This window comes from Neofelis nebulosa, chromosome 1 (assembly GCF_028018385.1).
Source record: "Neofelis nebulosa isolate mNeoNeb1 chromosome 1, mNeoNeb1.pri, whole genome shotgun sequence".
In the NCBI taxonomy this organism is placed as follows: domain Eukaryota; kingdom Metazoa; phylum Chordata; class Mammalia; order Carnivora; family Felidae; genus Neofelis; species Neofelis nebulosa.
In genome coordinates, this window is record NC_080782.1 from 110,112,165 (window position 1) to 110,139,021 (window position 26,857).

Consider the following 26,857-nt stretch of genomic DNA (forward strand, 5'->3'; position numbering starts at 1 on the left):
GACGGGGACTGTTTAAACGAAGTCACAGAGGTGGAAGTAAACAAGACTTGTATACAGTGTAATGGAGGAACCATAGACCCATCAATTTTGAACTGAGATCTCCGAGACTGCTACAGTCAACATTCTATTCCGGATACACAGAAGGAAGCTTAGAAAGGTCAAATTCTAAGTTCACTTAGATCACAGTCACTTCTGGGCAGAGTTAAAATTAGAAGTTAGTTTATTCCCCAAAATATGGTCCCTGGACCAGCAGCATCATTATCCTGGAAGCGTGACAGAATCATACAATCTGACCCAGACCCTAAAATATAACCTATATCAGGACGTGCATCTCAACAAGATCACCAACAGATTCATACGCATGTTTGAAAAATACTGGTCTAGATCAGCTCAGTCCAGAAGAAATATAATGTAAGTAAATATGTGATTTTACATTTTTTATTACCCACGTTAAAATAAGTAAAAAGTAAAATTATCATATTTTTATTTATCTCAATATATCCAAAATACTATCATTTCAACATCAATACATATTTTACACTCCCCAGGTTTTCAATTTAAAGTCATTTCATCACTTTTATTAAATTCACTTCAACTACTCATTAGCCATATGTAGCAGGTACTGTACCTGACAACACAGATCTAGAGTAAATAGCCTCTAGGCTTTAAGGAAAATCAAAGCACACATGTGTCTTTCTACTGAAGGCTTTCTCTAGATCAAAGGTTCACTAACTTCCTGTGGGCAGAGTCACAATATATCTTATTCACCATACACTTTAAGGGGCATAGCAAATTCATGGCAAACTGAAAATATTCAATGACTGAAAAAATGATTAACTCAACCAATAAATAGCTACTTATTGGGCAAAATTACTTTTTAAAAAAAATGTTTATTTCGAGAGAAAGCGAAAGCAGGAAAGGAGCGAGAGAGAGGATAGACAGAATCCCAAGCAGGCTCCACGCTGCCAGTACAGAGCCTGACTTGGGGCTTGGCTCGATCTCATGAACTGTGAGATCATGAGCTGAGCCAAAATCAACATGGAAGCCTTAACCGACTGAGCCACCCAGCCACCCATTGTCAAAATTACTTTTAAAGCATCTCCAACTCTACAGTTCTATGGCTCTCAAGATTTATAAAATGAGCCATAAGTGGATGTCTTCTATTCATTCATTATTGTAGTTAAAAAACGCTATCTGATCTAAGACTACATGCGACACATTCTGATAGGCACCGCATCTACAGAAATAAATCAGCAGAAGAAAAAAATTATAGAAACTATGAGAGTCCTTTTCCCTTACATTTTGGTCACTCAGTACCTAAAATCAAGTAGTCAAGTACTTAAATGTATATGAAACCTAAGAACTGGGAAAAGTCCTACTAAGTGTCAGAAAGGTCTGTCCTACTCAATGAGGCAACACAACACAGCCCTAAAGTGTGTCCAAATTCTTTCCGCCATGGTGTCCCTTCATCCTATCCACCCCCTTCCAGACCTGCAGCATGCTGTGTGGTCCCAAGACAGTCAGTCACTTTTCAGGGCTACCCCTTGTGCTAGACTACTAGTCACACCAGGCTCAGCTCAGGCTAAGTATCCCACTGGCTTTCTTTTGTACACATTTTCTTCCTACATTTCAGTGACTTCCATCTTCCCTTACCTTTGCATAAAATTTCCTCCTGCAAAGTATCTTATCTAACAACAAACATTTCATACTTGTTACAGTTCACATGTGAAGTAAAATAACATAACTGTCTTTATTTTTCTTAGCTGTAAACAGTACGTCTTTTTTTTACACTTGATACTACCAGCTAAGTCATACTATATCTTTTTAAAAATTTTATGCAATTTTAATGTCTTGTCTTCATCAGAAAATTAAAAAGTAAAATAAGTATATCATAAACACCAAATTTTATACTTGCCTATTGTGAATGACTTGTAATTCTGGAAGAAGTTGGTTTTTAAACCACTGATCAAAATCAACACTGTCAAACAGCTCATAAGCTGCTAATCCAACAGCATTATACACTACAAAGAAGATTTGAGAAAAAAAAAATTTTAATTTCAGATGCTGGGCCAAATGTTAAGTATCCTATGTAAGAAACTAATCCTTAGGAACTACTTTAAAACATGTAATATACTAATAAGGGAAAATTTACAATGTTAATCAGACAAATCACTTAAATAGCAATTTCAGAAAGATTAAAGTTTCTTTAGACACTTTTTCCTAAACAGCCCTTAGTGCTTTCAAACAGAAAACTGCATTCAATTAAAACTATTCAAATCAAATTATAAAAATTAAAAAGCAACATCTGCTTCCAAAGGGTCACAGTATTTTACGATCTGGTCCCTACATACCTACCTCTCTCCATCCTCATCTCTCAGCACAAACCGTTAGGCTTTATGTTCCGTTCTGTTTAAACCAAAATACTCCCAGTTCAAAACTTAACTGCATTTGCTCCCTTTCTCTTCAAGTTTTTGGACATACTGCTCCTTCTGCCTGGAACTCTCTTCTCACACAGGCCCCCTCCCCTTGCTAACTCCCACTGATCCTGGTGTTCCCGCATTACACTTCTTTAGGAGCCTTTCCCTAGGCATACCAAAACTCCTTTTGGTTTTCCAATGTACTACTTAACTGCTACCTATTTTAGAATTAATCAACTGGTACTATGTTATAATCAACTGTCTGCTTATCTCCCCCACCACACAGTTCCTAAATTGTAGGTACCCCTGTATCCCAACCTCCCAGAGTAACACCTGCCACAAACTAGGCATACCAAACATTTATTACCCAAGAAACGTTTTAACATCACTTTAGTTTAACATACCAGCATCTTTGATTAATAGTGCATTCATATCTTCCACATTAGTGGGCCCTGTGAAAATAAGTTTTAACAAGGGTAAATCAAAGTAATTTTTAAAAGATACTTGATTTCAACTCAATTTGCTAGTTTCCCATTTCAGTTAAGTACAAAAAATTTCATGATATTAAATATACATGGACATGTAAATGGAAAGCCTAAGTTTTTAATCATCATGGAGAACACAGGTACAAGATGTAAAACCTTATTACAATTTTAAAAATCATTATAACATATTTGAAAAATGTTATGTCAGCAACATTCTAGCAAAGTATATGCCACAAATTGCTAAGAAAGAATAAAAAGATGAATCCCACAAAAGAAAAATTTTTAAAAAGAACAAGCACAAGGGTACCTGGGTGGCTCAGTGGTTAAGCATCTGACTTCAGCTTAGGTCATGATCTCGCGGTTTGTGGATTTGAGCCCCCTATTGGGCTCTGTTCACAGCTCAGACAGAACCTGGAGCCTGCTTCAGATTCTGTGTCTCCCTCTCTCTCTGTCCCTCCCCCACCCATACTCTATGTGTCTCTCTCTCAAAAAAATAAACATTAAAAAAAAAAAAAAAAAACAAGCACAGGCTATTCACACAAGCAGCTCGAAATAAGTCAAATCATTACAGTGTATTAAAGGATGACAACACAACGAAAAGTGCAAACAGAAACAGGAGAGCCATCATGTAAAGTGGAACCTTCAGAATAAAAAGGTGGCAGTCTCTGGGGCACCTGGGTGGCTCAGTCTTAAGGTTAAGCATCCAACTCCATTTCAGCTCAGGTCATGATCTCATGGTTTGTGAGTTGAAGCCCCACATTGAGCTCTGCACTGACAGCATGGCGCCCACTTGGAATTCTCTCTCTTCCCCTCACTCTCCCTGCCCCTCCCCCACTCTCTCTCTCAAAATAAAAAAATAAGCATTAAAAATTTTTTTAAAAAGTTGGCAGTCTCACACCATTGTCCAGAAAGGAGTGTGTGATGGTTAAGCCATGAAAAGCAGTTTACTTAGTAAGTCTATTGCTCTAGGATACAAAGATTTTGAACAAGTTTATCAAAGCACTCTTCTGCTGTTAAGTATGAATTCTTAAGCTCACCAGGCTAATACGCTGGAATAAATACAGCCCTAAATAAGCAAACTGCTCCACAACTAGGAAGAAAACTAAACTTAGTAATCACTGAAAACCTTATGAGCATCCAACAACTTATCAGAGGGTAACCTAAATAACTTATCCACTTTACTACAGTGGTTTAAACAAATAATAATAAATGCATGGGTGAAAATGGAAATGACATTCTCAACTCAACAAAAAAAAGTAACTTAAGCAGTCTAAATACCATCAAATTTAAGAATTTAGTTCATAACTATACCTTAGAAATCAATCCATATGAAAATACAATAACACTCAAATTCAAAACCTGACTGATAGTGTTCTTGCTTAAATTATAAACCAAGGGAAAAAAACTATCTATTAGGTTTCTGAGAGAACAAAAGCCTGAAAAGTGAGCTACTCTCGCACAACTACAAACAAGATCAGGCATCTCCTTCCCTATGGCAGCTTCTCTTGCTGTTATTTCCTTGTATCATCACCTACTCAATCCTTCATCCCTTACAATGTGATTCCTGCCCCAACAATTCAAATAATCTTTTGTCTCAGGGGATTTTACTGCCTTCTGCCTCTTCCATCACTGGACATTTCTAGTAACATGCTCTTCTATCCAGGATTCACCCCCATACTGTTTCTTACATCTTTGCATTAGTTTTTTACCTGGCTTTTTTGTAGGACCTTCACCTCTTCCTATGCCTAAAGGTGAAAATCTCAGTGTTCAGTCTTTGAACTTGCTTTTCTTCTCCCAAGCCTCCTTATACACACACTCCAAAAGGAAAACTCTATCTCTAACCACTACTAACAACTGTCTCCCTGTCATTAAGATTCTAAAGTTCAGGATCATGTCTGATCACTTTCCCTTGCTCAATAGTCAATTAGGTGCCAAAAGTCAATCAACAAACAGTTACTGAGTGTACTAGGTACTGGGAATTATGTGTGAACAAGACAGATATGATCAGTGCCCTCGTCCCGGAATTTACTATATAGCAGAGAAGTCAAAAATGATAAATCGCAGTTAATAATTAAGTAATTAATTACTTGTGTAGCTGCAAACAAAGATCAAATAACAAAATTTTCCCATCATCATTCTCTCTTAAATCTGTTACCTTCTTTCCATTCCCACTACCACCATTCTGAGCCTAACATTTGTTACTCTCATTTTTTTTCCCCACTGCTTTCCACAGCACGCTCCAGGTAGAATATTTCCCCATCCGATATACTTGACCATGTAAAGCACTATTCCGCTTCTGAGGCTAGTGTGTTTATGAGAACAAAATCCAACTATCACGTTCAATGCCTATCTCAAGGTTGCCTTCGTCAGTTGCCCATTCTTGTTCTCCGTCCTGAAAGCCATCCAACAGAAAAGAACACATTGCGGGAAACATGGATGGCTCAGTTGGTGAAGTGTCTGACTCGTGACTTCGGCTCAGGCCATGATCTCATGGTTTGTGGATTAGAGCCCCACAGATTCTCCCTCTCCCTCTCTGCCTCTCCCCTATTCTCTCTCTCTCTCTCAAAATGAATAAACTTTAAAAAAAAAAAAAAAGAAAAGAAAAAACAAAAGAACACATTCGGGTCTTTCTCAGATTTCTATTATATGGTGTAGGAAATAGTGCATTGCACACAGCAGGCATTCAAACTATTTTAAGTCAACATGCATTAATAAAGTATCATAAAATATACCTCACCTTGAAGTGTTTGCATCATTTCTAGAAGTACAGGAGTAAGAGTCTGATTATATTCATGGAATATATCTATAAATAGTACTTCAGTGCAAGGCTAGAGAGGAAAAAAACCAAATTTCCAGTGACAACAATGGTATATTGTACTGATTAATTCTACAATAAAGAAAAGAATACCCATTCTTAAAATCCTAAAACTCCAAAAATGTTTCCAATTTCTGGTATCTTTACATAAAGTAGATTACAATTTTTATAAATATACTGTGGGGGGGTGGGGGGGAATCAAAATTTAATTTGATTCCTAACATAGAAAAAGTTTATTTCGCTATTTGAATCATTTAGCATTATGTATTCAAAAAGTAAAACTACAAAGAGAAAATAACATTTTTAATTAACAACTCCTTAAATTAAAAAAGCAATCTGAAGCCACATTCATTTGCAGATTCAGTGCTGTAACGGACTACCCAGGAATTAATACATTAAAAATTATAAATTTTGTTAGCAATGACATAACCACAACTCATGAGTTCAATTCACTACACAGAATAGCATTCCTTTTAACAGACACAAACAGTAACAGAAGTCAATGTTAAGTATATAAAAAGAATGATTCTTTTTGGTTCTTAAAAGTACTGAATCACTACATGTTTCATGATATAAAAGAATTACACATTTTGAAGGTACTATGCTTTATGTTTTAAAAGAAATCTTCTATACATACTGAAGCATGTACAGATGAAATGATATGTCACCTCAAATACTTGCTTTAAAATAATCCAACTGGGGTTGGGGGTTTACTTATATGAAACAAGACTAGCCATGAGTTGATGACGAATAAATGAAGTTTGGGATACAAAGTTTAAAAAAATTAAAGTGGTTAATTTTTTTTTTAATTTTAAAGCACTAATAATTTTTCTAATAATCTCTCTGGTTTTCCATGTAACCTTATATAACTAAAAACATTTACATTTTTAGAAAAATTAAAAAATCATGTAAATTATATAAACACAAGTTTTCATTAAAAAAATAGTTCAAAGACTACATTTGATAAAATTTTCTCAAATGTTGGCCATACCAATAATGCATGCTTAAAAAGCGTTCTAAAATTAAAAACTGTAGGCTGGTCTCTGAGAATCACACCAGGTGGTATAAGAAACAATGTATCAAAAAAAGCTTTAGAATTACTGAAATACTTAGGAGAGGGAAAAAATCATTCCAGCCAAAAAGACAGTTTTCATTTTCAAAAACATTTATTTCTGCAATGACAATTATTTTCCAATCAGTATGACTGTAAAATAAAGAAAAATTCCGTTTCCAACCGCCAACTTAACAACAAAAAAATTCAGGTTAAAATTCATAATTTAATTAAGTACTTTCCTCTCAATTTGTCTAGTTTAATGCTTGGAATCATCAATAGAATATCATTCTCTACTAAGAGTTACAGAAATATTAAGCATATTTTTGCACAATATTTTAAGCAGGAAATTGACAATATTTTCCTGTCAATTTTTCTTTCCATCAATACTTACCCTCAAACTGTATTTCCAAGAATCTCCCCCTGTTTCTTCCACTGCTGTAATTAAAAATATGACCAATGATGCTCTCCAGAAATGCAATAATGATGTTTCCAAAATCAAGGTTTGGAATATCAAGATTTTAAATAACCAGTCTATTTCCATGAGTGGTTTTAAACATTTTACTGAAAGCAAATCCTTGGGAACACAACACCTTACACATATTTATTATACACTACAGATCATATCTGTGAATATCAGTGTCCTATCAAGTGCTGACATAGCATTTGCACTTTCATTAAAAATTCTGTATGCAGGAAAGCTCAAAATGTTTGTCACTTTCAAAGTATCTGATATCATCTGATTGTACATAGTATAAGCATTCAAATACAGCTATAATCCTGGTATTATTTCATCTCAATAATTTTTTTCAATGTTTTGTAAATTAAAATAGTCACATTTTCCAAAAATTCCCAATATTTAAAGAAAAATTGTCAAAAAATAAAATACTTTAGGGGACTTTTACAGATAGAGGAATTCAGTGATTCATATTACATTACTATATATACTACCCAAAGAAAGCAATATGAAACAGAAGATTTTAGCTAAGAGAAAAAGCAAAAACACAAAAAGATACACTGTAATGCTGTATTTTCTAAATGAAATAAATTTATTTTTACATAACAAAAAGAGGGAGAGGTCTTCCGAAATGTTTAAGGCATTCTTAAATTATTAGGGAACATGAACAGAACTACATAAAGTCACCCAAAGGGATGAAAAAAGGTTAAAATTTAGCCTATGTTTGACCATGGCCGAAGTAATTTGCACATAGGCACTTTACAGACACACACCAGGTACTTTATTTATTAAGCAGACGATTTCTTGATTTTCTGTAGGAATGACTCAGATATATTTATTCTATTACTAAAATTCAAAGAGATAAAAAAGATCTCCTGGAAAAATATTTTAATCATCAAAAGACTCATTTTAAATTAAAATTTAAATAGGTGATCCATTCAGCAATTCAGAAATTTTCCAAATTTATTTTTGAAATAAAAATTTCTACAAATAAAGTATAAGACGGGATGAATCACACACCTGATAATAGAGACAGGAGGTGTTTTTGATTTAAACTATATGATATGTTCATAGGAACATCTAACAATTTTAAAAGGTCTATTTCTGGAGAAAACTCCACATATTTGAAAAAATAATTTTCTGCTTTTGTTCCAATGGATAATAAAGAGAGGACATATTAATTTTTAAAAGCCATGATTCTCAGAACAAAAGTTTTATATTAAAAATACAGTGTTATATATATCATTCAAAGAGACGATATGTATTTAGGAAAGGGGGAGAAAAGCCATGGGAAAACTGAAAAACTGATTCTTACTAAAGCCTTCTGGGTCTTCTTCCCACATTGTCAGTTCTTCCTCAGTTAACAGAAAATAATGAGAGACTAATCTTCTACATATCTCTGTCAAAGTGGGATATGTAAAGAATGCCATCTTGATCTTATGTGCTTCTAAAGTTTCAGGACTGCTGTCTAGAAAACATAAAATTTCCAAGTTAATCATACAAACATTTTACCAAAATTGGATTATGTAACTAAATGAATTAAAAATATACCCTTGGGGGAAAAGAGCAAGTGGTGTACGGATTTTCATTTTTATCAAGGACAATTCTTATTTGCCCCCCCCACACATCATCTTGTAGCCATCCTCTCACTACAGCCTGTACATTACCATGCTGTATTAACACACCACAGTGCAGTGACTTATATACATACATCTCTAAGATAATTTCTCATTCATCTTGTATATACACACACAAATGAATTCCGTGTTTAGAAGTAAACTCACTTCATATCAAGTCAGAGAAAAATTTTAATTGTGCAAATAAGTACAACATTAACTGCAATGGTTACTGGAGTAATTAATCCTAAACCGGCAGGCTTCAACTGCTCTTTGTGCTACAAAAGATAGTTACTAAGTGCATTATATAGCCTTTAAAGCTGGCACTCGCATATTAAAGTCTCTAACACTTATCTCTATTTCATGTGCCAGCAACATTTTGTTTTTCAGACTTAAATAAGATTTCAAAAAAAAGCATAAAAATACCAATTATTTCACATATAAAATAAAGAAATAATAATCATTAAAAAAAAAAAAAAACTACCAGTAAGGCATTACCTTCAAAATTTTTGGATGGCTTATAAGCATAATTTTTTACAATCATCTTAATAAGATTCATGCATTGAACAATGAATCGTTCAAATGCAACGCCTTCACCAACTTCTGTAAATACATAGCTTACAGAAAATTCCAGTGATCTCTGAATTAGAGGAGTAAATGAAAACGGATGCTGATCCAAGAAGTCCAAAAGCTATGAAGAAAAAAAAATAAAGTGTATTTACCCCAAATTCATATAGGAATATAATTATCCATAAGTACATCTTATAACTTGCTACTATACATCTATAAAGTTTTGAACCTTGGTCACAAATCCACATACATGCAATTTTGCACGTAATACACATGTAATTGATTTCTTTGGGTATATCATATAATGTGGATTATGTCAAATTACATCTCATGACAGGTATTTCTATTACTTCTACTAGAGGGTCCAAAACAGACCCACTTCATAGTTAATTCAATAAGAACGGGTAAATATGAAACAAAAATTCTAAGTATATAAAAGATAAGACTTTAAAAAGTAGTAAGAGGGACGCCTGGGTGGCTCAGTCAGTTAAACGTCCGACTTCGGCTCAGGTCATGATCTCACGGTCCGTGGGTTTGAGCCCCGCGTCGGGCTCTGTGCTGACAGGTCAGAGCCTGGAGCCTGTTTCAGATTCTGTGTCTCCCTCTTTCTCTGGCCCTCCCCTGTTCATGCTCTCTGTCTCAAAAATAAATAAATGTTAAAAAATAAAAATAAAAAAAAAAAGTAGTAAAAGCAAGAAATTAAAAAATTATCCTGCCTTTCCTGCATGAATTGTATTTCGATTCAACTTATCAAATAAATTGATGAGTCAGATCTCTTCTTCACAGAATTTCTGCTAATAAATGCAAATACAATAGAATGTCATCATTCTGTAATCCCTTACCAAAAAACAGATCTAGGCCATGATCATGAACAGCTTCTAAAATAATAGGGGAAAAGCTGCTGGGGAACTTTAAAGAGCTCCCTCATCATTTTAAACAACTCAACATTGTACCTCCTGATGTGATGCAATACAAGATATACACAGCACCACCCGTGGAGTATTCTTGCTGTCCTCGCCCTCCTCCATGAAATAAAGCTCAATATGATCAAGCCTCTACAAATTTACAAGAAATATTGGAGGAGGAGGGGTAGAGAGACAAAGGAACATGGTAAGTAACATATTAGGATGCAAGAAGCCAAATTCAAAACATGAAAATCCTACAAGGAAATTACCTATTACCTCAACAAATAGCAACGAAAAAAAAAAATGGAAAGAGAACTTGGACACTATCAAATCCTGATTCAAACAAAACAACTATAAAAATTTTGAGAAAAACCAAAATAATGACTAAATATTTAGATAACAAAAAGTCACTCCTACTTCTTACATTGTGTTAGATTCTTTTTTTAAACCCCTTATCACTTAAAGACAAATATTCAAGAATTTACAGATAATACTAATATGGTATCTGAGATCTGCTTTTAAGAAACCAGCAAGGAGGGGAGAGAGAAGTATAGAGATAAAACAGTTCATAATTCCTGAAGCTAAGTGATGACTTCATGGGGACTCAAAGTCACTCAATTCTACTTGGAGGTATGTTTGAAAGTTCCAATTTTTAAAGTTTTAATCAAGTCAGAGATTATAAATATGAAAACTTTATAAATAAAATTATTCATCAACACCACACAGCCCCACTAATCACATGATGTCATTTTACTTTGCTTTGTATTTTTTTAACTTAAAATACCTGAGTCAATTTTATACTGGATCTTGGAAGATTAGGTGGACTTTTGCTGTTGAGGCTAGTTAGAACATAACTTGGAAACAAGGAGAACTGAAACCAAAGGTAACTGCTACTTAACCACAGCAATAAGAACAGCTCATTTCTACTTTTTTTCTCCCCTCCCAGGGAACAGACAACAGGCTACAAATTTACATACTGCTGTCTTCAACAACCTGTTTTAGTTCAATGCAGTTCTCAAACCAGGTCTTCCTGATTGCTACAACCCAACTATATATACTTCTCCCGACCATCCTCAGCCCAAAATTTCAGAAACATCAGTTTCTATAAAATTTAGTGTCATCAGAAATTTAGACACATTGCCTAGCACAGTGTACTCATATAATTCTATTCAAAAGGTGTTTCATATTAATGATGACAATGTCTTTATGAATATAATAACTTCCTGATAATATACTGCCTGCTATATATGATCTATTTCCTGATTAGCTACACTGTTATCTTCTTTATCTCTGCTTTCATCCAGTAGGCTTGAGAATAATAAGCTTCAGAAGACTCAACCTCTCTACTATTTATTAGGTTTGTGGTTTTGTTTTATTATTTTTTTCATCAAAGTGACTTATACTGATATAGCATATAAAACTTAATTATTACATTCATTCTAAATACTTAGGGGTGCCTGGGTGGCTTGGTCGGTTAAGTGTCCGACTTCGGCTCAGGTCATGATCTCACAGTCCGTGAGTTCAAGCCCCACGTCAGGCTCTGTGCTGGCAGCTCAGAGCCTGGAGCCTGCTTCAGATTCTGTGTCTCCCTCTCTCTCTGGCCCTCCCCTGTTCATGCTCTGTCTCTCTCTGTCTCAAAAATAAATAAACGTTAAAAAAAAAAATTAAAAAAAAATAAATAAATACTTCAAGATACCATTTTTTTAGCTTTGCTGTAGTCAGAAAATAAGGTACTTTACACTAAAGTGAGAATGCATGCTTATGTCATTTTCCTTATCAAATCTGAGTTATGTATATTTTATGTAAGAAAACATACTTAAGGTAAAAAGAAAACTTACCACTTTAGTAAAAAGAATGATGGTCTTTTCCAGTCTGTCTCTACATACATTATCTGTACCTATACTTCTACCTGTTAAAAATACAATCCAAATACTAGTACAAGTTTATAATACTCCATAAATTCACAATCAAAACAATGGCAAAACTTGCTGGAAAAATACGGTCAGGCATGTTTTCACCTATTTTGCATTATAAATCCTGTACTGTGCTTTTCCCAACTCTAAAAAATTAATCATAAAACTAAAGTTCTTAAAAAGCATTACCAATATTTATAGTTTTCACACACAGTAATTCGTAGTGCCATGTTCACAAAATTAATCCTAAAATACAAACTAAGTCCGTGTTAAAGGAAAAGGATAGTAGCAATTTTAATCTGTGAATAGCTTATCATATTCTCAAAATTTAAATTAGTTATAGTTGAAATATTTTTCAAGCAAAGTAAAAACGAAGTACTGAAAGATTAAAATACTCATTATTTTTCCTAGATCTTCTGACAATTTTCTTTGGATAATTTGCCTAGCATAATTAATTTTGTACATTCAGAACACTGTCCACTAGCCCATTAACTGCTCTATAAACAAATTCTTTCTATTCATCTCATCATTTACGTTAGCCTCTCCTGGGAAGACTCCTACTCTTCCCTCTGCATCTCCACAAGGTAACCAAAGAAAATGACTTTTATTAAAATGAATTACTTTATGTAAGTTGTCTTAATCATCTTCGCATGCACAATACCCAGAACAGTGTCTAGAAATAGACTCAACAATGCTTTTACTGAAAATGACTGACATCAAATAATCGACAACTCCCTAAAAGTGAGTACACTAAAGTATCTTCTCAGAGTATTAAGTCTCCAAATACATACATATATACAGGAGGTACACATGTGTATGTGGGCATGCAAGCACATGGGTGTGTATTTTGTGTCTGTAGGTGTGTTTATCCTCAACAAAGGTGTTCACAACCACAAGGAGGAGAAAAGGTTAACAATAAGACCACAGTATAACACAACACAAATATAGATGTTAAACACTCTTGTGTGGGGTAGTGAATTAGAGAGGGTCCTAAAGAGAAGCCAATGAAAATTCTGAACCAGAGATCTGCAAAATTAAAGTACCCCTTAAGGTAGTAATTTATATAATACATATATGTAAAATGTACTGAAAGAAACAAAACTGGGTGACTCACTCAGTTTAGCGTCTAACTTCAGTTCAGGTCATTATGAGGCAGTTTGTGAGTCTGAGCCCCATATTGAACTCAATGCTGTTAGCACGGAGCCCACTTCAGATCCTCTGTCCTGCTCTCTCTGCCCCTCCCCAGCTCACACTCACTCACTCCCTCTCAAAAATAATTGAACATTAAGAAAAAATTAAAAAAAAAAAAAAAAGAATATACAAAGTCTAAACAGCATGTGGCAGAGGAGCTACATTTAATAAGTATTTGTTAAATATATGACTGTTGTACATGTTTGCATGGAAAAGAGCAATAGCAGTAAAAGCATCTACAAAGAATGGACACAAAACAGAATTTTAAAAAAGTTTCCTCAATACTCAGGACAAGACAGATGTATCAAGACAAAGATGAGCTCCAATTTAACTTCAGAGAATTAACCATCAAGACACAAGATTTTAGCCTCTCTCCAGATTTCTTAGCGCAGAGCAGAAGCAATCCATGAATAAAGATTCTACAAGTAAAATCTACTGTCAAAGAAGTACTTACTGCATTCCAGAAATTGTTTCAGACGGTCAAATATTCCATGTAAAAAACCCTAGGAAAGATTTTTTTAATGTCTCAATTTATCATCGTAAACATCTCCCTTATACTTTTTACAAGACTATTAAGATTTATATCATTTTAATAAGTTAAAATTATATAAAGTAAAAAACATTCTATTACTATAAACAAACCTTTCAAAGAAAATAGAACATTTCATCTCCCAAAGTCTCATTTCAGTTACCTAAATCACTTTACAATAAAACATTATTTATTGAGTATTTTATTTCTAAGTAATCTCTATTCTCCTGTTTTTCCATCTTCACAGCTCATATAATCTCAACATACTGTTTGTGTAATATGTGCCTCCTCCCACTACAATGTTCACTCTCTGAGAACTGGAACTTGTCTGTGTTTATTGCTCTACCCCAGAAACCAGAAGCAGTATTCAGGAACAGTAAGTACGCAGTATGTGGATAAATGGTACCAATTACTGAAAGGAGAGGTTCTGAAGTTCAAGTATTAAATATTATATTTAATATATAAATTATAAATTAAATATAATTATATAATAATTAAATATATTAGCTTTCAGATATAAGACAAGTATCACCATTTGTCATCTGGTAAAAATCTAAACAACCCTTATTTGTTAACAGGTATTTAAGAAATATTATAAAAATTTTACAGATATAAAGGGATAGTAAAAAACAACTTCATTAAAATTTTTAAGGGGCGCCCAGGTGGTTCAGTCAATTAAGCAACTGACTTCAGCTCAGGTCATGATCTTGCAGACTATGAGTTGGAGCCCCACGTAGGGTTCTGTGCTGACAGCCTGGAGCCTGCTTCAGATTCTATGTCTCCCTCTCCCTATGCCCCCCTCTTCCGCCCAACTCTCTCAAAAATGAATAAACAGGTTTTTTTTTTTTAATTTTTAAGAATTTAAAAATCTCAGACTTTCTGGCTCCATAGATTTTGGTGTATAAACATCATACAAGATGTCACATGTTCTTTCAACAAACAGGATGGTCCACCTTTTTGTCACAAAATAACCACATGATAAAGGCCTTAATTACAAATGACTAGAATAGAATGTTATCTCCTCTTTGTTCTTAGAGATACATTCTTCATTCATTCATTCTTGAGTTTGAGACCATTTAACTAGGATATCATCATCTGAAGACTGAGAAAGAGATTTCACTTGGAGAATTTCACCGTCACACTTAGGGTCTAGAATGCTGCTCTCAGTCTGTCTGAAAGCATCCATCTTCTGGCTCATGTAAAAATTATGAAACCTCTTTCTCTTGTCAATTTTCTTCTCTGCCACGTGGACAGGAAATGAATTTTGAATTCTCAATGTGTTACACAAAAGCTGAAGGTACAATAAAAAGACAGTGCTTCCAGTCTTCTTTTATTCCTTCTTGAAAGATGGAATGCAATGCACAACACAGTAAGAAAACTACAGGATGGCAATTTCACTATCGCTTCATCCTCTGGCAATTTCATCATTCTTCCACTTTCACAGTATTTCAATCTTTTTAACCACAATTGAGAATAATTGAAAAATATTAGGTAAAAAATAATAATAAATCCTAAGATGATAAAAGAGCACAAGGTTTCATTATAGGAAGAATAAGATCATCGAGATTCCATACACATTTTAAATTTATACAGTAGTCCAATGGTCCCTTAAAGTAATGACAACATAGAAGGAATTTTATTCTATTACTTTTAAATAAAATTAGTTTATCAATAGGGGTACTCCGAAGAAAGTAGAAAACTATAAAAGCCATCAATTTTAGTAAGCTGAAGAAGAGAAAGAGGAATTTACAAAATCAGAGAGAGCTGACTAATTTGTAGTACAAATAAGTTTATGATTTATTCTGTTTATATAATAACAGAATAAGAACTCAAGTTAATCATTAAATGGTAATTTACAGAGTGCTTTAATTAGCTGAAACTAGTTACAAAAATCATTACCTCTATTACTCCTCACAACATTCAGTAAGGTAGGTAGTATATTTCATTTCCATATTACAAAAGAAGAAACGGAGTACCAGGTAAGATAAGAAAATAGCTGGAGGCCATGCTACCAGGAAAAGGCCAAGTCAAGATTCAAATCCAAGTTTATCTGCCTCCAGAAATCAAAATCTCACCACTATCATACAGTGCTTCTAAAGCATCTTTTAAGTTCCATCTTATTTTTAAGATGTTTATGTTCCATCTTATTTTTAAGATGTTTATGTTATTTGAAAAACCATCCTTAACTTGTTAAAATTCTATCTGGTTTCCAACTACTCAGTATAACCTTAACTGCTACAAGACAACATTTATAACAGAGTGAAAGTTGATACAGTTTCAGCAGACAGAAGAAAGACTCCTAAGAGAAAGCCAAAGGCTCACCAAACACTGATAGTTTTCAATGAAAACCACTATTCCAATTTATGGTAATGTGATTCAAATCAACAATTCATTTTTACTAAAAAACAAAAAGAACCCTGATGAAATCATCAATATTTTAGTTAACATAATTTTATGACACTCAGAATATTACATACAAAAATAATTACTGAGCCATGTGACCTAATGTTTCTACTATATAATATATTCACTCATTTTAAAAATAACTATTGAGCTTTTATTACTGGCAGAGACTGTTCCAAGCTCTGGGATGAATAGTGAGTGAAATATATATGGACACATACGCATATCCATCCAAGTGTTCATTCCAGCATCATTTACCAACAATTAAAAACTGGAAACAACCTACATATCCACCAACAGATAAGTGGGCCAGTAATTTACAGGAATCCTATATTAATGTTATAATTTAAAGAAAAAATTAGCTCGCTGACAGTAAATGCATGGATTTACCAAAGAATCATTAAAAACATAACATATAATATTACTGACATAAGAAAACTATCATACTAAGTGTAGGAAAAAGCAAGTGAAGAAACAGCATATGGGTACCTTTTACAGAATACTGAGGAAGACAGAAAAGCATAAAATGTCTTAACGTATACTTACAAATTTTACCAAGATCTCTGATAGCAAGTTTTCAAATGATTATTTCCTTACTTTTTAACTTTAAAAAAAGCATGTAAACCCTTTTACAGAACAAAATAGCACACTGAATGATTCAAATTACCAGCTTTTAAATTCTTTTAACGGTAAAATCATTACTGCAATCTAAATCTGACATACAAAACATACTAAAGATTTAAAACAAACAAACAAGTAACTCGGGTCAAATAGGGTAGGTCAGACCCAAAGACCAAATCGATGTACTTTTTTCAAACTTCCTGTTCAGTACCCCCAAAGCGATCCACAGAAAGCAACATTTTAGCGAACATGAACTTTCCTGAGAAAACTAACATAGATTTGGGTAAATATATAATATAGTATCATTTTGTTTTGGGATAAACATATACAGCTATATATTTTTGTATACAGAAAAAAAAGATGATGCTATACCAACCATGAATATAATCACAAATGTTGAGCTTATCAAGAGGGCTTTCCCTTCTTGGATATATTTTTCAGTTGACTGCAAAGAGCACGGATGTATGTTATGATTGAAGAAAAAAACTCATTTTAAATATATAACATCAGATGAAGAGAAATATCAAGGATATAAATATCCACAATGGAACTGGAAATTTGTTAATAGCATTCAAATTCAAGAGGTTCACCCAAATTCAAATTGAAATGAACACTCTCAATGTATCATCATGGCCCTTGAGAACTGTCCTAGGCCTATTTCCTTCTCTTCACAAAGGAGCTGCTTTGATATACTGAAAAAAGGCCACAAGTCAAAAAAGGTATAGTGTAACATATACAAATGGTAAACGGTCACTTTATAAAAACTTACAAATCAATGCCAAGTAAAAAGAATAAGCTTTAAAACACTGAGGAAAATACCAAGCACTTTCCCAAAGCCACAATCAGCAACTTCTTTCACTTACCATCACCTCCATATTCTTATGAGGTTCCACAAATCCATTAACAGTTAATTTACGCAGCACTGAAAAGTAAAATTGAGCTTTACTGCATCTGATTTTCTCACATTTTATCCTATTAAAATCATAATCATAATAAAGACTCAGAATCACAAAGCCTCATTAAGACTGGGGGTTAATCTAACTTAATCCTTTCATATAATAGATAAAGAAAAGTAATCCCTGGTCACTGGGATTACTGCCCAGTGGGAAAAAACAGCCAAGTTTTTTTTAACTCAAAAGCTGAGTTCTTCTCACTTATCTTAACTACTTAAGTTTCTAAAACTATATTGCAACATTTAACTTCTCTAATTATAAGTATTTCTCACCTGAAATAAACCCTAGAGGTTGAAACTGAGATGGTCATCTCTATTCCGCAACCTTGAAAATAGGTCTCAACAGTGACCAAAATGCTTCATTTAGTTTTAGGCTACATTAATGAAAATACCGTATCACCTAAAAGGGATATAAAAACTCAACTATTTCTAAATCCGGAATAGACTACAGTGCTCAAGTATAAGCATCACATTTTATGTGTAACTGGTGTACACAAGGAGACGAGCAGGATAAACAAATGGAAGTCAGATCTAGATTTAAAAAGCTAGCTCCAAGGTCTACCACTACATTCTTTTGAACAACTTTTCTAGATCTCACATTGCTCGTCTGTAAACTGGTTAACAAGTCCTACTTCACAGCGTTATTAAAGGATTCAAGAGTAAAACACTCAGCACAAATCAGTAACACAAAATGATGGCAGCATGAGACTACAAAATTCTAAGCCACATCATTTTAGGAAAACACAGACACCACCGTGATCTTTACAACTCAGAGTTAGTGTTCATGAGGTGCAGCCTAAAGGCAGTATATTAAAAATAGGTTTAGAATTCAACTCTCTATAGAATCATCAGTTTCACACATCCAATTATATACAACTCAAAAGTTACATCATCACAAAAGGAGAAAATAGAATTCATAATGAGTCCCTTATTCTGCATTCACTCGTTCCCACAAAAGAACTTGGTCTACATCACCTGAGAAGGTCCTCTCTTCTCCAGTCATCACCTCGTTAACTTCTATTTACCCTAGGATGATTCTTTCTCAAGGAAGTCCTTTCTGACCATGTTGCCAGTTATCATGACATTGTAAGACCACTGTCACGAGTGACTTTACATGTATTTGTATGACCATTTTATTATGCCTGTCTACCCAGTGTCAAACACCTAATTTATTTATTGAATGAAATAATGAATATATGCATGTCTAAAAGATACTAAATGCACACAGGTATAAATTCAGATTATATATAACAAAAACTGTAGTGTTAAGCATTGCTCAAGGCACAGAAATTTACAGCTAGGCAGAACAAATATTTTAAAGGAAAATACTATGGGATTGTAACAGGTTAGGATACCTTAAAAAGGCTAAGGTGTATATCTAAGACCCTGAGATAGGGAAGTAATGAAAAGCTAAAAAGCAGGCTAATGGAGAGTAGGGCTGCATCCCTTTTGTCAGGAAGTACACTTTGAAATCACTAAGGCAAGAAAATCAACTGAAAGCACTCATGAAAATTCCTTAATCATCAAACACAAAACTGACACAAGTTTTGTATTTATGACCTTATACCAGTTTCTCTAGTTATTTCTGGATAAATGTTTCTCTCTAGACCCTTTTAATTTCTTCTCCAGAATGGTCACAAAACCATCTCCACTCACTTGTGTAATGAACCACCAGTACAATGAACTGTACTTGTCAATAGTCCCTTAAAATAGTCCCACTTTTGTCTACAAAGTTCACCAGAATGTTCCGACAACCTGAAGTCTGTACATCCACTGTCTAGTTAACATACGTGACGCAGGAGAACAGTACCAAGAGTGTACAACAGCATCCTAAGGTACTAAGGGAGTAGGATAAAAGGGTTTACAAGTAAAGCAAAAGGATTCGAAATGAGCCACAGTAAGAGAACTAAAGGCAGCCTGAGATCAAACTGAAAGAAGAGCTCAAACTAAAAGAGCGTAAGCAGAAGAGGAGAGACTGGAAGACAGAGAAAGAGCCAAAACAGTGTTTTACCAAGGAAAAGAATCTCAGAATACCTTCATCAAGATAAATAGTTCAGGGCAAGTAAAATGAAGATTTATGCTAAGAGAATACCTACAAGCAAAGCACAGGATAACCGAGGATAACTGATGACACACAGTCAAGCACCGTTGAAAACCCAGGTGGGCCTGAGATCAAACAAGAAAGACAGAAACTGAGTTCTCAGGGCAGAGCTGGGAGATAGCACTCAACTAATGCTTGAAGTTTAGTAAAGTTAACATGACAATGATAAGGGCAGAACAGGTTTCTACCCAGAAAGAGAAGTTTAAAGCAGAAGCAAGGTTTCTACCCAGAAAGAGAAGTTTAAAGCAGAAGCAAAAAAAAGTACAATTATTTGAAAGGTATGTGTCCAGAGCCATGAGACCTCAGTAATGTGAATATAATAGAAAACTATCCCACACTTTTACAAATTAGAAAGCTATTCTCACAAAAGAAAAACCAACCACAAATAACACCTTGTCTGTGAGGGAAAGATTAACCCCTCATTCTCCCAGGGAAAATGGGAGCAGAAAATCCACCAGAGGAACTATTTGGTGACTCTTCTGAGATAGGTCATTTCCGAAATGAACATGTCAAATTGAACAGTACCTTTCAATGACAGCAGAGTTCGTTCTAATGAACTTAGAACTGCAGCTTCATTCCCAGAAGAAACTTGTTGAAGGAATGTGTCTGTATGGTGATTCCACAGAGAGCAGGCAAAATTATAAATTCCAGAAGCTAACTGCAAAGAAATATCAACAAATTCACAAAAAACATTGATTTCAGTAACCAATTAGCTCTATATAGTAATACATTTCAGTTTTAACCCTGAACACACATTTTCAGTAAGATGTGAAACAGTTAAGTCATTTATCACATTTCAAACTGTATTAAGCCAAACACACAGCAGCAAGGACCATTTGCTGGCTGCTGGTATGAACACACATACACACACCTTAACAGACTCTTTCTCAAACCACTAGTCTCATGCCTGCATTGCAGCCTGACATTTTCTTTTTTTCTGGCTGGCTCGGTTGGAAGAGCATGCGACTCTGATCTCAGGGCCATGAGTTCAAGCCCCACAATGGGTATCCAGATTAGTTAAATAATTTAAAAAAACTTTATAACACTGACAGACTATCAGTGAGAACAGCAGATAAAACAATATACTAAGAAATAGAAAAGATTTCGGTGTCCTGCCAGTTCTACCCATGTGGTTTGGGGGCATTTAAAAAGCCAGGAACATACAAGCCACAATGCTTATCATGCTGCTTTCTGATTTTGTACTGGTATTTAAAACATCTGACTCACACTGGGATGCAGTTGGCCTCTGCCTCCCAAGTTGAGGCAGAACCATTTCTAATGGTATCCTGTATTATTTTTTTTCCAGAAGGTCTAAGAGTAATCCAACTGAGTCTACATGGACATTTACTTTAAACAAAAATGAGATGAAAGTACTTATGACTAGTTATCATTAGCACACTTCGGAAAAGTTTTTCTCAATCCAGACAAGTCTATCATTTCCACTCAATACTGGATTTGTGATAAGATTAGGCATCAGAAACCAGTCAGGAATGTAATCCTGCAAACAAAATAATACTTCCATGAAAAAAACAAATTCCATTTCTGTTATTTTAATTCAGTAATTTTTTTGTTTTATTTATTTATTTTTGGAGAGCGAGCGAGCGAGCATGTGGGCATGCAAGCAGGGGAGGGGCAGAAAGAGGAGAGACAGAATCCCAAGCAGGCTCCACACTAAGCACAGAGCACAACATGGGGCTTGATCCACAACCCTGAGATCACGATCTGAGCTGTTGAGAGTTGGACACTTAACCAAGTGAGCCACCCAGGTGCCCCTTAATTCAGTCATTTTAATGACTTGCATGTGCTTACAGGTATAGGCAAAGAGCTCTGTCAAATCTCCCTAGTGATTTTGCATGTACCAACAAAGGCCACACAAAGGCTTGAACCCCAAAGAGGATTATCAGCACAACATATTACAATCCTCCTGAAAAACAAGAAATGGAAGGCTTATAAGGAACTGCTACAAGAGCATCTCCTGCTCACCTCCCTATCTCCTCAGTTAAGCTGTCATAAAACAGCTTCTCACCTCCTAGGTTCTGGTAAGATGTAAAGTTTTCTAACCCATTTCTCTCAAACACAGCCGTAGAAAATGAAACCAGTTATGGTCTAGAACTGGCTCCTCAGCAATGGTGCATCCCACAATTTGCACCTGAGTCATTCGCCCATATTGCTTTGGTCATTCTTTTTGGTGTGTATCAAAAGCCACAGGGAGTTGGTGGTACCAATCTCTGACTCCTTTTCTCTAAGTAACAAACTGACTGAATCTAAAAGAGGTCCTATCTTCACCAACTGATCAGTCAGGGCTAGCAGTTGGCCCACCTTGCCTTGTGTACATGCTCGACAACAGGTACGACGACTACTTATTAAGTAACTTCAACATATTCTCAAGTAATCAAAATATTTAATCCCAATATTTCTTGATCACCAAAATATAGTAGTGATAATTACCTCACCATATTACAGCACAAGCAGCAGTATCATAAAAAATTAAGGATCTGGGGCACCTGGGTGGCTCAGTCGGTTGAGCGTCCGACTTCAGCTCAGGTCATGATCTCACGGTCCGTGAGTTTGAGCCCCGCATCAGGCTCTGTGCTGACCGCTCAGAGCCTGGAGCCTGTTTCAGATTCTGTGTCTCCCTCTCTCTCTGCCCCTCCCCCGTTCATGCTCTGTCTCTCTCTGTCTCAAAAATAAATAAACGTTAAAAAAAAATTTTAAAAAAAATTAAGGATCTAAAACTGACATCATCTCATGAAACACTGCTATGACAGAGAAGTAAATAATCAGAAGGGATATAAGCTGAAAACCAAAATCAAAAATTTGTAAGATTTTCTAACTATAATGAACTTCAGTATTTTTCTTAGTAAATTGAATCCCTTCTGAAAACATGAGGCTAAAATATATGCCTAAGAATCAGAAAATACATCTTTTTGATTTTTATTACACTTGCTGTGTAATTGTAAGTTAGAGCATCATATACTTTTCCAAACATATAAATCATCAAAGTATGTATCTGCCAGAACAAAGTGAAAGAAAACAAAGAGATTTAGAGATAGGAAAAGGGTAGGAATTGTACATAGATCTGAAAGTAAAGCTTTAAGGTAAATTTCTTATGGTAGCAAATATTTCAACCAGGTTAACTGAAGTCTATAGCCTTGTCTATAATTTTTACATCCGTTTTATACTCTCTTTAGTAAATAAAATCTAACGGGTGCCTTACCCAAATTCCAAATACGAAAACAGTAGCATTCTAAACCAACCTCTTGCTTACAAATTATTTTCTAGTCTCCTTCACATCTCTATTTTTCTTGTTTGTTTAACATTTATTTATTTTTGAGAGAGAGAGACAAAGCATGAGTGGGGAAGGGGCACAGAGAGAGGGAGACACAGCTGGCTGGCTCCAGATGCTGTGTCTCCCTATCTGTTCCTCCCCTGCTCAGACTGCCTCTTTCCCTCCCAAAAATAGGGATTAAAACAAAAAAAATGTTTAATGTGCAGGACTGTCTATACAAAAAAAATTTTCTATCACTGTTATGTGAAGTCACTTGAACTCTTTTCTGTTTCATAAAAAACAAGTATTTATGCAGATCATGTTAACTATATGATAAAAATAACAAAGCTAACATTATAACTTAGACATCCAACATTCAGACATTTACTGAACCCTACTCTGCACTAGGCAATGCTCTTGGTTTACCTTCATCACCTTATTTAACCATCAACTCCTACAAAGTAGGTATTATCCCCATTTTACAATAAGAAAACTGAGGTACAAAAAGATGAAGTAAACTTGCACAAGAGCAAAGAGCATAAATAATTAAGAGGAAGAGGAAGGAATGAAACCAAAGAAGGTGCTCAGAGCTTATTACCTTTTTAATAGCTATGTTCTAATATCTCTTAATACCCATATAGGCAGAGTCAATAGAGTAAATCCTATTTTCCAAAAGTTATATAACAACTCAATAATGGTAGAATGTTATTTTCATAACAAAAAGGAAAAAATCCCCAAATTCACTAAGATCAATAATGCTCTTAATATGGATACAATAAATTGTGTGAATCAGAATCTCACCTAAGGTTCTTCTACAAATCTCACCCTTTCTACACCACTCAACAGAAAAACATGTACTTTTGTTCCATTATTTACATGGAATACCTAATACAAACTGAACATTCTTCTTACATATTTTTTATATACATATAAAATTTGGAGCAAGTTCCATTCATTAATCCATTAATCCTAAGAGTCATGGGGCCTTCTAATTCTCAATGCCTTCCTCAAACAGTACATGCCAGACTCCAGAAAGAAAATAGTAATGAACCATTCCCTAGTTCCTTAAAAATAAGCTTAAGCTTGAGCAAAAGAGTTGACCAAATGGAATCTGACACCAGCTCAAGAAAAAAATATATAACAAAAGGCACCTGGGTAGCTCAGTCATTTAAGTGTCCAACTCTTGATTTGGGTTCAGGTCATGATCTCAGTTCATGGGATAAAGCCCTGCATCAGGTTCTGTGATAACAGCAAGGAGCTGGCTTGAGATCCTCTCTCCCTCTCTCTCTGCCCCGTCCTGGCTCAAACGCGTGCGCTGTCCCTCTCTCTCAAAATAAACAAACATATATCATATATATATGATAACCTGTCAGCCTAAACCATCAGCATATTTTCAAACTGTGACCCTATTCGAGACGTCCACTGCTTGGGAGTGCATCAAATGGAACACAACCCAAGGAAGTGTTGAAAGTAATGAATTCTATATCACTTGTTACAAGTAAGAAGACAGGGAGATGGCTCTCAAAGAACTCGGTCCCTGTGGGGTTAGTGCAGGAAGCCTTTATTCAGTGTATCAAGGGCAGTGGCAGGGAGCTCCCATAAGCACCTTGGTTCAAGTACACATGCACAGCATGTCAACATGCTTGCTAGTGCATATATCCCATGTTCAAAAAATGGGAGAAAACTCTGCCCATAGGAGACCTTAGTATTATAATGAACTAAATGTAACTTCAGGACAACTCCGAAGGGCTTCTGTGCAGGTCCTCAGCTCCAACCCAGCTCAAACCGACTCATGTAAGGGGCTATCAGGGGAGATACACAAAGCAAGGAGCTCTCAGATCCAACACCCAGTTGGGAGTCTCCTTGGCTAGAACTGCTGGTTTGGCAAAACAAAACACATTTCTTCCCTGCTTTTGTCCCTTCCCCTCCTTCCTTCTACTGTTAACTTTTAGCCCTCTTTGCGTAACTTCTCCTTGCATCTTAGCTAGCAAAAACACGTCAGATTTATTTTTAAAGGTGTTTTATAAGAACAATAGCAAAATGGCATAACTATTTTACTGTTATAATTTTTTCAGGCACTACTTCTTATTACCAGGAGAATATCCCTTTACAGAATGCTACCACCTGCATATGCACAATGTAAATTACAATATACATACCAAACATAAAATCCTCCCCACTCACACCCAACACGAAAAACAAAATATACCACAGAACAACTGTGAATACTGAACCAAAGGTTCTCAATGTCAGAAAAGTAAACAAAAGGAAGTATTTCATCATGGTAGAATCAAAGTCATCCTAATAAAATTCTATGTTGCTCCATAAAATCATCCTCTTTTCCTTTTTTAAACATGTGTAAGAAAGTTGCGTAACTCAGAATATCCAAAGTTCTACCATTCTGCCTTAAGAAACTTTCAACAACGTTTGGAATTTGCATCCCCATTTCTAAAAAAACAATGCCATAAGGTTTTTAGATATTAAGGACACAGATCTTTATTTATTAATTCTTCCTTCTTTCTAGCCCTGAAAAGTTAATAGTATGAAAGTGCCCCTTTAAATCGTCATAAAATATGAAAAGCACCTAAGTAGCTTTGGCACACAGCATGTATTGCTGAATGAAGCCATACAGCATTTAAGGCACAAATCAAGAAAAAACCAGTAGTATATGGGGAAAACTTTTAATCAGTATTCTCCTTTGTCTTATGTTCCAGGTCTGGAGCTAAGCACGTGGTTAAGGGCATTAGGCATCTATCAAAGCTCTATTCAAGATTCTTTTTAACTAGCCTACAAAAAAAAAAGGTCTCTACACAGAGATGGCTGAAATGAAGAGGCAGCAATGGCACTACCCTCTCAGCCCAACAGTAAAAGGACAAAGACAGATAATTAAGAAAGAGACCAAAAGAACTTGGGAAGAAACACTGTCAGCTATCCTACACACTCAAGCTTCTACCTGCTCCAGAAAACACCAACTGATGTATGCTTATAGAAGGCTCAGCGGGAAAAGGGGAAAAAAATGAAATAGGTGAAATAAAAAAGATTTCTTCTACATTTTCTTCTCAAAAATACAGAGGCAGAAGGGAGACAATTCAGTAAGACAATATGAAAATAAGCTATTTAATGAAACATTTTAGGTACTGGTTTACAAGATCCATCAATACTTGCATTTTCTTTTCCTAAACCACAAGAAACAACGCCACCCACTGGCTGCTGAGTGATTTTAACTGATAAGTCCCAAGACTTGATTCCTTGAATGTCAAAAGGGAACCATTACAGGATGTTTGATTTCTTCTGGCATTTAAAATATTCTTATGCTTGTTTACCCTCAAGACCACTGTTCTAACAACTTTCCTGCAAGAAAAATTAGCCTGAAAAACTTTAAAAATCAATGTCTTGTAATTAATCACCAATAGTGGGGCACAAAATATTACCCATAATCTAATAGGGGTAAAACCTGCTTAACCTCATTCTAATCAATAAGGCGTAAAATCAACAGATACATAATGTACAACATCCTGTAAGACATTTGAACGAAATCTTTTACCAAGTGAGTGGCATGGAAA

At 35.0% G+C, this 26,857-nt stretch overlaps 1 protein-coding gene and 1 long non-coding RNA gene across 2 annotated transcripts in view; one reads left to right on the plus strand and one right to left on the minus strand.

The window, feature by feature from the left end:
• The window catches only part of IPO11 (importin 11), a 196,864-nt gene that overhangs the window by 124,384 nt on the left and 45,623 nt on the right, over positions 1–26,857 (minus strand). Inside the window, exons 6-15 of the mRNA XM_058731480.1 lie at positions 20,552–20,684; positions 17,837–17,895; positions 13,875–13,923; positions 12,155–12,225; positions 9,340–9,532; positions 8,541–8,693; positions 7,163–7,206; positions 5,640–5,730; positions 2,822–2,869; positions 1,916–2,021 (exon numbers count right to left, since the gene is read on the minus strand). Of these exons, the coding sequence (XP_058587463.1) occupies positions 1,916–2,021; positions 2,822–2,869; positions 5,640–5,730; positions 7,163–7,206; positions 8,541–8,693; positions 9,340–9,532; positions 12,155–12,225; positions 13,875–13,923; positions 17,837–17,895; positions 20,552–20,684 (947 nt within the window). The remainder of the gene's footprint in view (positions 1–1,915; positions 2,022–2,821; positions 2,870–5,639; positions 5,731–7,162; positions 7,207–8,540; positions 8,694–9,339; positions 9,533–12,154; positions 12,226–13,874; positions 13,924–17,836; positions 17,896–20,551; positions 20,685–26,857) is intronic.
• Positions 171–26,345, plus strand: LOC131512590 (uncharacterized). Its single transcript, XR_009262195.1, has 3 exons — positions 171–411; positions 14,197–14,325; positions 26,009–26,345. It is a non-coding gene; the product is annotated as an uncharacterized LOC131512590 (long non-coding RNA).